This window comes from Drosophila melanogaster, chromosome 3R, assembly GCF_000001215.4.
Source record: "Drosophila melanogaster chromosome 3R".
In the NCBI taxonomy this organism is placed as follows: domain Eukaryota; kingdom Metazoa; phylum Arthropoda; class Insecta; order Diptera; family Drosophilidae; genus Drosophila; species Drosophila melanogaster.
This window is the reverse complement of record NT_033777.3, coordinates 23,128,017-23,142,059: the sequence shown is the minus strand read 5'-3', so window position 1 is coordinate 23,142,059 and position 14,043 is coordinate 23,128,017. Positions and strand designations below refer to the sequence as shown.

The 14,043-nt window shown below is 45.5% G+C and overlaps 1 protein-coding gene across 1 annotated transcript; it reads left to right on the top strand.

The window, feature by feature from the left end:
- The first annotated feature begins 153 nt into the window (after positions 1-153).
- On the top strand, positions 154-13,891 carry hh (hedgehog). The gene is made up of 3 exons (NM_001038976.1): positions 154-1,018; positions 8,797-9,058; positions 12,649-13,891. Exons 1-3 carry the CDS (start codon positions 539-541, stop codon positions 13,320-13,322), a joined length of 1,416 nt encoding a protein of 471 aa, NP_001034065.1. The 5' UTR covers positions 154-538; the 3' UTR covers positions 13,323-13,891.
- The last annotated feature ends 152 nt before the right edge of the window (positions 13,892-14,043 follow it).

Below are 14,043 nucleotides of genomic sequence, written 5' to 3'. Positions count from 1 at the left end.
AAAATGAACACCACAGCCGATCGAACGTCGAGTGGCATACGCATACAATCACAACGCGGAATGAACTCGAGGCGATAGTGTGTGTGTGCGTGTGTGTTTGTGTGAGCTAAAAGGCCTAGGGTTCTTGAAAGCACCCTCGTCGTACTCGTACTTATACTCGCATTCGTATTCGCTGCCGTACTCGTACTCGCACTCGAACACTCTGCGCGCACGATACTCCGCTCGGAAATGTCATTTGTCAATCACAGTGCGAGCGCAACGGTTGTCCGAACCGAGAGCTAACTGCCAGTTCAGCGGAGAACAGTTAAGACCGTAGTTAAGTCAGTTAGGACCTGCGATTTCGCCGACTCAAGTATTTCGATTTAGCCAGTTTAAATCCAAATAATACCATAAATCTGAATAACAAACGTGTCGCCAAATAAGCGTGTCTGTGTGCCAAAAGTGAAGTGCTAAATAACCAAAAAAATAAATAAAAAAAATTAAAGGAGATACAAAATCCAATCAAGAGAAACAGCAAACAACGAGTCTTAGATAAATCATGGATAACCACAGCTCAGTGCCTTGGGCCAGTGCCGCCAGTGTCACCTGTCTCTCCCTGGATGCCAAATGCCACAGTTCCAGTTCCAGTTCCAGCTCCAAATCCGCAGCGAGCTCCATCTCCGCAATCCCGCAAGAAGAAACGCAAACGATGCGCCACATTGCGCATACGCAGCGTTGCCTCAGCAGGCTGACCTCTCTGGTGGCCCTGCTGCTGATCGTCTTGCCGATGGTCTTTAGCCCGGCTCACAGCTGCGGTCCTGGCCGAGGATTGGGTCGTCATAGGGCGCGCAACCTGTATCCGCTGGTCCTCAAGCAGACAATTCCCAATCTATCCGAGTACACGAACAGCGCCTCCGGACCTCTGGAGGGTGTGATCCGTCGGGACTCGCCCAAATTCAAGGACCTCGTGCCCAACTACAACAGGGACATCCTTTTCCGCGACGAGGAAGGCACCGGAGCGGATCGCTTGATGAGCAAGGTAAGGAAAACCCTCAAACACCGTAAGCTAGTAACAAAATTTGTAATACATCATTGGGAAAGTTTCGCTTATCGGAATCATTGTGACAAAGTGACTTAAAAATTATTTGTAAAAACCGAAATATTGACTTATTAATCACGATTAATCAGAAATTACTTAACATTTAGTATTGTTAGCAACACAAATGAAGTGAAAACCCAGTCTTACGCCAAATAAATGACTAATTCTAGGAAAAAATGTGAGATAACTCTACCAAACGGAACTTGTAATGCTTTAATAGTACACTTAATATTTGGTCTAGGTATTATTTTGTGATAAAAGTAAGCCTACTTTGATATAGGAACACAATGAAATGCCTGTTAAATCTGAGGTATGGAGGTCAAACACACCATTTAGATGAGATTTTATTGCTGATATTGTTCCGAATTCGTCTTCTATATCAGACAGCTGGGTTCCGATTTGCGGCTAGGCTAATTCCGTGCTTATTGCGCACTGCACTCACATTTTGCCACCCGTCGTGGTCCGTAAATTCAATTGTCAAATTAGCGATCGCTTATCGCTCGCGCTGTTTTATAGCCCGTATCTAGCGATCGCCCGATGGCACGAGATTGTGCCACTCGGTTCCCATTGATAAACGCTACGTGGCGGAAAAGTGCCCAATCATTGATCGAGCATTGGCTATTTCACCAACTTTATGGTGGCGATGGCTGCCATAAAACTGGGCTGAAATATAGTATTAGTTTTGAGCATTGGCCATTTATATGATTAATTATGCATCTTATCGCCGCACTGCACTTGTTTCGCAAGTGCAAAAAAACAGGAAGCCCGATACTCGACGGCTGAACGGTAGATAGCGCCTGAATTCCATCGAACTAAGCCATAAAGCTGCAAAGCGTCCCGAAATCCAAACAAACCGAGCGAACGCGTTCAACAACCTCGAGCCCAATCGATCCCCGGGTCATCATTGCAAATACATAGTTTACTCAACATTGTGTGTACGCTTCGCAAATGCGTTTTCGATTTCGCGCTGAACAACAAACAGGGTATCGAATGCGGGAGATTACAAGTCCCGGTATTTATCAGGTTTTACTCAGCCAAAACCACCGCCCACCGCCCACCGCCCACCCTGTCCGCGCCCCAAAAGTGGAGGCACGCGAGCATTTGCCGCTTATCACCGGCGATTGTCTGATAAGCGGACTGCAGCCAAGTAGTTCGTTTGCCAATACACGGTTACTATCCCCCCAGATAGTCACCCTATATTTGCCAACATGTGTAGCTACATGCTGGCACTGAAAGAAATTGGGTTCGCTTGGCATAATACTATATGCTTGCCACTTTATGGTTTATGCTAAAAGAGGTATATGATGGTTTTTATGTGTGAAATAAAATGTGAAAATTAGTTTAGGTGCAAGTTATACGTTATACGTTATACGTTGCTAGTTGCGCTATATCGGTGCCAGAACAAAATGTGTGCTAAGATACCAGCTAAGGCGAAGAACAGCAGTATCTTATCGCCATAAAAAAAAAGGGGCGGGGGTAGTGAAAGTGGAGTGGGTGGCGGTGGGATGACCACCCAGTTGGTGGGGGAGCGGTGGTTGAGTTTCAAAGTGCGAAACAGCTAAAACAAGTGTTCAATTCAAGCACCATGCGACAACATTTCCAATTAGCCAGCAGTTAGTGGGGTGGTTGCGTTGCGGCCAGAAGTCGGCTTAGCACAGTCAAGACCCCCTAAGAGGGCCGACATTGAAGTTGCTGATATATATAATCGGCACGCTTCCCACCAGCTTATCTTCGTGTTACTTTAATGAAATTTTAAGTGTCGATGTGTAAAAATAGCCTTGTTATTGATTAGCGCCATAAACGAGCTATTGGGCTTTTATGGCGGACTTCCAGTTTCCTTGGACGATTTGGTGCTATTGAACAACAAACTAATAATCAGAATTGTGGGAAGACAGATTACGCCTGCCAACCGACTAATATAGTTGATTTAAAGGGTTTAGTATCGCCCACACAAGTGTTACAATGACTTTCGATTTGTTGATTTATTAGTCAGTGGTTAGTGTTTCGCAAAAACGACTTAGATCTTTAAAAATCAGATTTTACTGTACTGTAAAGTTAAATCGTATTATCGAACCAGTTGTTCGCCTGCTAGAGTTTCACTTGAAAACCAATTCCAAATTGCATTTGGCAACTGCCACGCGCCCATCGGGGGATTCTAAATGGTTGCAGCCATTTCAGATGTTACCTTGAATTTGATATGCAATCAAAAGGTATCGCAGCCTTTCCAGAAACTGGCGAACAATTAACAGTTGCTCGCACGGCAGCACAAACGCAGTGACACACCGAAGGCCAAGGTCCTTCGGGCGATTGACTAAACGGCCAAGGACACTCGGCGAGCATAAAAATCCTGTTGTTCACGGGACAAATATTTACAACGGCAACTGTTCCGCTACCGAAGTCGTATACATATATCCAGTGACATTGAAATCTTTTGCCATTCCTGCAAGGAGCTGCAAAGAGTACCGTGGAGTGCCAGCAGAGCGCAACTAAAACGCATTTTATGTGGATTTGGATCTGGCTATCAGACCGAATGACTTACTGGCCGCTGTGCGTGAATTTCAGCTGCTAAACAATTCGTTGTGGCCATTTAAAAGGCTCGAAAGTCGGACTGCTAGCTGCGTGGCCCTGACTGTGGGTGTGTTGCACTTCCCTCCGCCGGTTGCATAAACAAATTGCGAAATTTCAGCAGTCGCCATGCAATGCAGCTACTCCTAACCGAAACGAACAAATGCATCGTAAAGTACTGGAGCTTATGACAAGTCATTGGCTCAGGTAATTACCGGCGAATGTGTCTAGGGCAACACTTCTCTTCAGACCTTTTCAGCGCTGAACTGTTGTATCTGCGGTATCTGAAGTTGAATCTTGAATGCCACGGGATTAGACGAGCAGCAGAGCAGCAGAGCAGCAGAAACCGCAGCGGACAGATGGATATGGATGTGGACAAAAGAATGCGTCAAAAGCCGCAGCATAAGTTCTAAAATTTCATAAATTGTAGCAACAATGGGGCTGAGGGCAAAGCCAATGGGTAATCCGATATGATTATTGACATGCATGCAGCACTGCCAGTCCTCCAGACTCCATACGCCAGCTCCTCACTCCCTGATCTTCCAGACATGCACATCACCATCAAATCAACTCCACTCAAATCAAATCAAAGTAAGCCCTCAGCCGAGCCATTCTAATAGAGCATTATGACTCAAAATTGATCCTATTATGACATAAAAAAAAAAAAAATAACTAAAACCTAAGAGAAAGAACAGAAATCGCTGGGTGGGATGATGTCAGAGCTTCAGTTTCATTTTCCCTTTGCCAAAAAAACAAAGGAACTCAAATCAAATCACGTCAAATGCTGCGATAAGCAAACATCAGCCAATTTCGTGGGAACATTCCTGCGGCGAACAAAGTAATCAAACTTATCAAACAAACATCAGTCAGGCAAAGTGGACAAATCGTCTCTTTCAAAAAAAGAGCCCCCCCAATATGAACCCCATATATGTTGTATATGTATCGCCGATGCGGATTCGCACTGTTTATTTGTTTGTTTTGCTTTTGTGCGAGATGCTTTTATATTATTATTATTAATCAATTTGATACTTTTACGAGGGCACTCAGGCGCGAATGTTCAAGGATTTGTTGCCCCAAAATGCCATCGATATTTGCCTTTTTGGATCTCTGGCTTTTGCTTTATTTGCATAAAACTTTTATGAACTTGCGCCGGGAGAGAATATGGAAGATCGCGATCAGAGATCGCGTCGCGGCTATCACATTACTGCTGGGCGAGTGACTCACATTTCACATGGCTCCTCTCCTGCTCTGCATCCATTCCTGCAAGTCATCCAAGATCCAGGGGATCCGGGGATCGAACGGAAGACCCCAAGGCAGCCGCCACCCCCTCGCCTACCCGCTGTCCGTTGCTCCATCGGTGCCAGTGTGCGGCTCATAACTCATCATCAAAGTTAATCACACATCAGGGATTATGGCGCTTATCATTTAAGACCCGGCCCGAACTCGGCTCTTACCTGACTCTTGGCTACTCCAACTGCCAGCTTCAAGCTCCAAGATCGAGCTCCAAATGACTTTTGCTGATCGCCGGGGGGACATTAAATGTGGCAGGCAGGTGGGGCAGCGGGCAATAGGCCACAGCTGAGATTTAATTTACGATTTCTGCAAATTAATAGCATTTAATTAATAACAATAAAATGACGCCTTCCCCTTATGGACATTTATTTGACGCGTGATTTACGAGCATTTGTAATGCGTTTGGGTTTTGTTTTTTTTTGTTTGTGGCGAGTGGATTTAAGGTCTAGTAAATGGAAAATTTTAATTTGCATTTTTACAGTGGGAAATTCAATTACTTGCGAAACTTGGCTTATCTACCCGTTGACTTTAACCACTATACCATCTTTCGAAGTGGTAAAAATTCAATTAGCCGCGATACAGCACCCTTAATCCCCCATTAATCCAATAAAGGTTTCAACTTCTTTATGCTCTGCCATTTATAATGGAAGCAAAAAAAAAAAAAAGGCGAAAATAAACAGACAGGAGCAGACTTCAGAACCCAGATGATTTCTCCAGATTCCGTAAACACAGTACCATTCGTTTCCAATTAATTAAAACTTCAGTTTTTTCTGCTGGCCGATAGCCGATATTTGATTTGATTTTTGCGCTGTAATAATTGCGCTGCCAGCGCATCGTAAACAAATCAAAGACCGCCGCTAATTCTAATGAAGCGATGACGAGCTGTGAATAGATTGGCAACACAAATAAACAGATCCAGCTGGAGCTGCGGATTGGCATTGCACTTGAATCAATCAGAGGATCCATAACAGTTTGCCAATTAAGTGAGGAAAACTGTGCGCTCGAGTGGGCCACACAGGGTGGGAAAAAGGCCCGCTGACTGATGGCAAGGGATTCCGGGATTCTGGGACTCAAGACTCCAAACTCCACAAAACTGAGAAACCCTAAGTTGCCACCTAAGTGGCGGCCCTCAAGTGGCCCACCTCAGACCCCGTTGACACACATATCGCACATATAGAACGTATGTGTTTGTGTGTGTGTGAATCGTTTAGGTGGGTGACGTGATTTCTTCAGAGTTTCAACTCGTATTTTTTCGACTATATCCTGTGTCGCTTCCTCAGTTGTAAGTTTTCGCTTCCTCTGCGATCTCAATCAGTGCCGGGAATCAAAGGATATGCCATATCTGCTTACACCATAGAGCACGTGCATCTGCATATATATTCACATATATGCTGCATATATACATACATACATATATGTATATATATAAAAAAAGGGGTGACTCCCCTGGCAGCCGTAACTTAATGCGCACTTGAATTATGTCGTTAAATTGTGTCGTTTCCTAATCGTCGGTTTCCCTGGGGTACCCAAGACAAGTAATCCGAGACCCTCGCAAAAAAAAAGCCCACAGATGGGAGATGGTACATGGTATGGTATGGTATGGCCTGGACTTGGGTTTGGGATGGGCAAAACAAACAAAGCCCCCGAACTTGTCTCTGGTCGAGAGCGGGCTATTAACTCGACCTGACTTGGCCAACTCGCGTCCTGACTTGGCTAATGATGATGAGTGCCTAATAATCTTCGTGCCATAATAATTTCGCCCGACCATTAAGAGCGTCAAATTGGCAGCCAGCCAGTCAGACAATTTAAATCAATAAAACTGCAGTCGCGCGTCCATTAAAAACGCATCAGAGGCGAATAAAATGGGTGAGGAATAAAAAAAAAAACAGAAACCGAAATAGCCAAAATCAAATGCAGTCGCCCCCCCCCCCCCCTCCATACACGCATATAAACAAAAATGCACAATGGGGCGTGGTCGGATTTTTCGAAGATTTGAGTTTTCCGCCTTTTTCGGGGTAATGGCTGAAGAAAAGGCAAAGTTCACACCTTGTTGAATGTCTAATTAATGCAGCTTTCCTAGGGGGAGATGGTATGGCTATGGCTATGGGTATAATACGTATTAATATGGGTATTGGGATTTTCCGATACCCCGAGTTGCCAGGGCACGGGCTTATTTACACTTGACGCTGTTGTCTAACGGCCACTTACAAGGCACACACATTATTTAGCCATCTTTTTGGGCCGCCGACGCCGTGTATACGTAAATGTTTACCTTACGCACCCGTCGGCAAACGAAGTTGGGCGGAGAGTGCAGTGGAATATGGGATCTGCGAGGAGAGATCCCAGTCTCGAGAGATCCCAAAGAACTCAGATCCCAGATCTCAGATCCGAGATCTGAGACGGGCCGTTGTTTGTTCATTGCGCGTCCAGCGCATCGATTCGAATTCGAGCTCAATGCATTAGCATGTTGGGTAAACATCGTTGGCAGTGCTTAAGACAAAAGCGTTTGTCTTTACCCCAACTTATGGCTCCATGGATATGGATATACACACTCGTTGGCAGCGATCCTCTGTTTGTCGTTACGCTTTTGTGCTCATTAGCACGACTTGGCTCTCGCCTCTTAAGTCTCAACTCTCGACTGGTTAAGCCTTTTAATAAAGCAAAGTTGCAGCGCGTTGGGCAAATATCATTGAACTCTTCTCGGAATGCGGCCTGCCATCGCAATTTGCCACAGGGCCACGACTGTGTGACAAATTCGGTTGTCCTGTTTTGGCCAAATAATAGCAAACAATGAACGCTACAGATCCACACCTCATCAAAACATAAGCCCGAAAAGGCAACAGCAACTGATCGCTGTGGTTTGCCATCAACTAAAAAAGAAGAAAAGGATCTTCGTGTCGCAAATTGATTTTACGGCTCGCATTCTGTTTGCCCACAAAGGCAACATCCTGTCACCCCCGGACTCAGTCCGTTGATAATTGATTTTGTGGCTGGCTCAATCTTTAAGACACTCTCTTGTTGCCCCGCCTGAGTCCACACGTTTTTTTTTTCCTTTTCGTATTTCGAATTTTGAATTTTGGGATCTCAAATATTTGCATAGACTTGTTCGAATCCTTTTCTGCTTGGCTGGCATTTCTCCAGGCCGGGCCAGTTCTATCCACTAAAAAAATCAAATGAAAACGAGCCGACAAACGGATGAGCACCCACCACATTGGCAAACAAAGCGTAAGCATTTTCATATTATCGACAGGAAAAACAAAGAGTGAAAAGGGAGAAAATAAAAGGTCTATCTGCGAGCGTGGGTTAGGGTCACCATTACCATCGCCATCGTCGAGGGTCAGTGTTTGAACTGCACGTAAGCATGGGCAAATAAGCCTTTGGCCAAAAGGGAACTGGGCAAATAAGATCGCCTGTTTGTTGAGGTTGCAGCAACAGGTTCAAAGGATGCGGCCAAAAAGGGCAGACTCACAGAGCGCAAAGAGGTAGAAGCACTCGGAAAAAAGTAGAACCTCCTCTGGCTAGTCATTTGTTTTTCAGATCTAGCTATAGTCTTGTTAATTATAAAGTTAATGATTTTCATAGAGAATTTGATTGATAATATTCCTTCAGTTCTTATTTAAAAAATTAGATTATCTCCATATCAACATGCTCAATAATTTTGTTGAGTGCACTAAGTGGGCAAAATGAACGCATTGGGCCCTTTGGGCAACCGAAATGAACGCCCGCATGCCACGCCCCCGCCGACAGCAGTGTAGCCATCCCGCTCCCTCGTGCGTGCTGCGTGCTGCGTGTCTTAAAACATGGCGTCTGGCTATTAACAATACCTAATCGATCTCTCCGTTCTCTGCCCTCTTTTGCAGCGCTGCAAGGAGAAGCTAAACGTGCTGGCCTACTCGGTGATGAACGAATGGCCCGGCATCCGGCTGCTGGTCACCGAGAGCTGGGACGAGGACTACCATCACGGCCAGGAGTCGCTCCACTACGAGGGCCGAGCGGTGACCATTGCCACCTCCGATCGCGACCAGTCCAAATACGGCATGCTCGCTCGCCTGGCCGTCGAGGCTGGATTCGATTGGGTCTCCTACGTCAGCAGGCGCCACATCTACTGCTCCGTCAAGTCAGGTAATTATCCACATATATACTATACTTAATCGCTGTTTTTATATTCATTATTTGGTCATTTTTCATAATGAATACTCGTAGTTTTCCGGTTTTTTCTGAAGTTATGTAACAGTTAAGCCAGTGTAAATATCAAAAGCATGCATCATGAATATTATACAATTATGACTCTTAATGTTATGGTAATATAAAATTAAATTAAGTTCCCTTAAAACTTAGGATTGTTTTAAGCTAGTGCAGTCCGTAGGAAGCATAAAGTGCTGGCCTAGGTGCTGGCTGATGGGTGGGCCTGGTCAGTTAGCCAGAAGTGACACTAACAAGCGTAATTTCGCATGTTTCGTACTGGCGATCGCTAAGCTGACAGGCGTTGGCAAATTTCAGCCGCTCGCAGCTCGCCCTGCACTTCGCATCCGCCGAATTGGCCACGGCTGCAGTGCCCAGTACCAGTGCCAGTGCCAGTTAAAAGACACGACTCTCAAGATCCGAAAGAGGAAGAAAAACGGCAACAAAGTCAGAAAACCGGACTGTGCATGTGGATGGTCTGAGGGTACGAGGACTGGGAACTGGGAACTGGGGACGGAGGACTGAAGACTGGGCTGGAACCCGAAAAGTCGGCTCCAGAGGCGGCAACCACCACTACTAACCGCATGGCTGTTGTTTTGACATGTTTAGGTTTGCGCCTGTCAAATTAAACGAATTGATGATACGACACCCAAAGCGTTTCTCAGGCAGCACAAACTGGCCGAGACTGTTGGAGAAGCAGGCAAACGGGCAACAGGCAAACTGGCAAAGATGAATTAAATGCCGGGCTAAAACCTGAGCGCGGGCCTAATTGAAAAAAAGAAAAAAAAAAAAAACACTGAACGGCCAGCAAGTTAGCATCATCAGTTAAGACAAGCCTGGCCGTCAAAGTGTGTATCCGTGAGCTGCCATTATGGCCAGCAACCAGTTTTCCCCGAAACATAACGAAACTGCCCCAAAGACCGAGAAGAAAATGCTTTTGGCCCGATCAGCCAACCAAAACGGGCCAAGACAATTAAGTTTTCTTGCCAAGATTTGCTCTCTCTCTTCGGTTCCTTTTTCATACTTCATTTTCTTCATGTTCATGTTTTTTTTTTTTTTGCATGTCTTTAGCGGCTCTAGAGGGATTTTCCCTTTCAAGTTTCCCACACATACAGACAGATAGACACTTTGGGTGCGACCGGCTGTCAGTTGTTCATTTAATTTCCATCTACAATTACAAGATGCCACGCCTCTTTCCCACACACGCAGTCGAGTCACAATATTGTGACTTTTGGTGGCGGCCCATAAAGATTGCGGCAGGACAAAAGGGCGATGGAAAGGAAACGGAGCCGAGTGTCCTTGCTCATTGATTCTAATTGCTTATGAAAGGAGCCGCCAGGCTATGAACCTTGATCCTGCTGTCATCCTCCCCCACTCCAACTTGGTCTCCTTGGGCAATATCAAAAGGTCAGCCGACGCACAACAAGTGGCAAGCAGGTCATACCATTGCCCGTTCGGCAACATGTGTGTGTGTGTGGTCCAGCGGGTCCTGAAAGCCATGTGTTGCCAGTGGTGCTAGTGAGGCTAGTGCTGCTGCTAGCTATCAATAAATTACGGGGCGATTGATTGCTGATAGGCCGCTGCACATAAACCACGGGCTTATGACAGTTTTGGCACAGCATTCGCTGTGCCTCGAGTTCGCTGCCTAAGTCTTTCGTTTGTAGGGGCCTAAACGGCAGCAGCAAGAGCAACAGCAAAAGCAAAAGCAAAAGCAACAACAGCAACAGCAGCAGCACGACGACGAAGAGTAATGGCTGTAAACCTTTTTGTCGACACTAATTTTTTTTTCAGTTTTTTTTTTTGTTTCGCTCTTACCAATGTTGCTGCTGTCTTTTGTTGTTGTTGCTGGTGTGTCGCGCGCGCGCATTAAAGCCCCCAAGCGCGTGTTGTTGTTGTTGTTGTTGTTGCTGTTGCATGTTCATGTTAATGCTGTCCAAACGATCAGTCACCAAGCCAACAACAGCAGCAACAAAAACAACAACAACAGCAGCAGCACCAGCTCGGCTGTCCTCTGTTTTGTAATAATTTATCAGTTTAGTCTTCACAACAAAGATAAAATAACGATAATTTTAACCACTTTAATGGTTTATTAATTTATGACCCTTCAAGTTCTTCACTTTCCACTCACCGCCAACAACGAAGACGGCCTGAGATTTTTCTTGTCCCTCGTTTTTATTTTTTATTTTTGGTTTCTGTTTCTGTTTCGGTTTCAGTGCCGTGTTTTGGTAGAAGGTAGATTTCACACCAATTTTTCTTGTTACTACCGCGCTTCCTTCTCTCCATCTCCCCAGAATCTTTTGTCCATTTCGTGTGTTCTTTTGGGCCCGATTTCGATTCCGATTCCTATTCTCTTTCCGATCCCATTCCCCTTTCGTCCATCCACATCGATTATGGGTTTTATAGACCGCCAGCCATATGTATTTAATCCGATTTTTATTGTTTCTACACTTTTGTGTGTCCGCCTGTCTCTGTTTACCAAAATGCATCAATGGGAATTTCGGGCTGGCCACTGGGAAGGTGCATTTTCTTTGGAATTCCATGGCAGCAGCAGCGGCAGCAGCAGCGGCAACAAGGCCACTTTATGGCCGCTCATTATAATAAAGCGCGCGGTTAGTGGTCGCATTTGGTCTGGAATTTTTAATTTGAATTTTACAAGCAGCATCGGCGCTTCGAGTGTGGAGTGTGAAGGCCCCCAGAGAAAGTTCTATAGAGTGCATCTCGATATATTCCAGATGCATCTGGGTGGGCCTGTTCCCTGCAATCCGATACCCATTAATGATGATTAATGTGGCCTGCACTTCGATTATTGTTTAGGTGGGTTGCAGCATGTTCGGTAATTGCCAACAGGTTGCCAAAAATGGTTGGGAAAACAAACCACAAGCTGCTACCTGGCACATCCCCCTTTTTTGTTCTACTCATTTTATTCCTTTGCATTTCTTTTTCCTTGGGATTTCTAAGCGGCTTTGGCTCGAGTTCGGCTTCGCATGCGGCTGATGCTGATCCCACGGCTAATCTTGCAGGGAAAACAAGATCACAATTTTTGTGCAAGCCGAAACAAAAACACGTCGACCGCTTGTTATTGATATGCCTGGCAGATCGCAGATTGCTGATCTCCGATCTCGGATCTCTGTTCAACGATCGCATTAGGTTCCTGGCTTGTTGGCGAGCCGCAAAAGGCAGTCCTTTCAGTCCTTTCGAGTCCATTGTTTCACATTGGGCTGCAACGGGCCAGCCCCGGATCTGTGAAAACCTTTTTGACTTGTTGGGCTTGGCAATTGGATGCTTAACGCCAAATTAGATTAGCAAACTAATGCCATTACCTGGGCGGCTCTCAGTAACCAAACAAGCAATCTGCAGATCAGATTTTAGATTGTGTAAAATACATGAACACCCATGCAAGCCTTTAAAGTAATCGTGTAACTACTCTGGATACGAATATTTATTATAACTTTCTATGAATATTTAAATAGCACCTTATATTTATTTAAAATCCAATTTTCTAACCAAATTCTTTCCTCTCCTACTTGCAGATTCGTCGATCAGTTCCCACGTGCACGGCTGCTTCACGCCGGAGAGCACAGCGCTGCTGGAGAGTGGAGTCCGGAAGCCGCTCGGCGAGCTCTCTATCGGAGATCGTGTTTTGAGCATGACCGCCAACGGACAGGCCGTCTACAGCGAAGTGATCCTCTTCATGGACCGCAACCTCGAGCAGATGCAAAACTTTGTGCAGCTGCACACGGACGGTGGAGCAGTGCTCACGGTGACGCCGGCTCACCTGGTTAGCGTTTGGCAGCCGGAGAGCCAGAAGCTCACGTTTGTGTTTGCGGATCGCATCGAGGAGAAGAACCAGGTGCTCGTACGGGATGTGGAGACGGGCGAGCTGAGGCCCCAGCGAGTCGTCAAGGTGGGCAGTGTGCGCAGTAAGGGCGTGGTCGCGCCGCTGACCCGCGAGGGCACCATTGTGGTCAACTCGGTGGCCGCCAGTTGCTATGCGGTGATCAACAGCCAGTCGCTGGCCCACTGGGGACTGGCTCCCATGCGCCTGCTGTCCACGCTGGAGGCGTGGCTGCCCGCCAAGGAGCAGTTGCACAGTTCGCCGAAGGTGGTGAGCTCGGCGCAGCAGCAGAATGGCATCCATTGGTATGCCAATGCGCTCTACAAGGTCAAGGACTACGTTCTGCCGCAGAGCTGGCGCCACGATTGAGATGGAATCCTGGAAGAGCGATCCTGATCCCAACGATCCTGTATTGTATTATATCCTGTAGTTATGTATATGCCTAATGATTGATGTATTTCAATGTTGAATATCGTTAATAATCGATCGATACTATTTATTTACCACCACAAATCAAAAACCCACACACAAAACACCCCACCCAAGCGATAAAGCAAAGAGCAAATGAGTATGAAATCAAAACGATGCGAAACGAAATGAAAACACTGTTAAATGTCCTTGACTTATTGTTTTTGCAAACATTTTAGCTGTAAGTAGGCAATCCTCGGCGCAGATCCTAAATCATCCTGAGAAAATCAATCGGCAAACTCCCGGAGAACACAGACGACTGTTACTGTATATTATCATGGAATTGAATTGCATAATTTATTGAGGTGCGGCGGCGAGTTCAAGCCCTTTGATATAATATATATCGTACTTTGTATATAGAAGAAGCATTATAGTGACTGAATATCTTATTGTAATTGTGTATATAATACTTAATAGTTAACTGCGTATTTATACTTAATATTTAATGAAATATAAAGAAATTGTTTGATAAATGAATGTGTGTTATTGCTGCATTTCAGGTTATTCAAATGAGCGCTATAGTATCGTTGTAAAATTTTGACTATTTGAAATTCTCCCGCCAAGCGCCTTGCTGAAATACGGGCACATCAATGGCAGAGCAGCCAGCCTTGAAATACTAAAA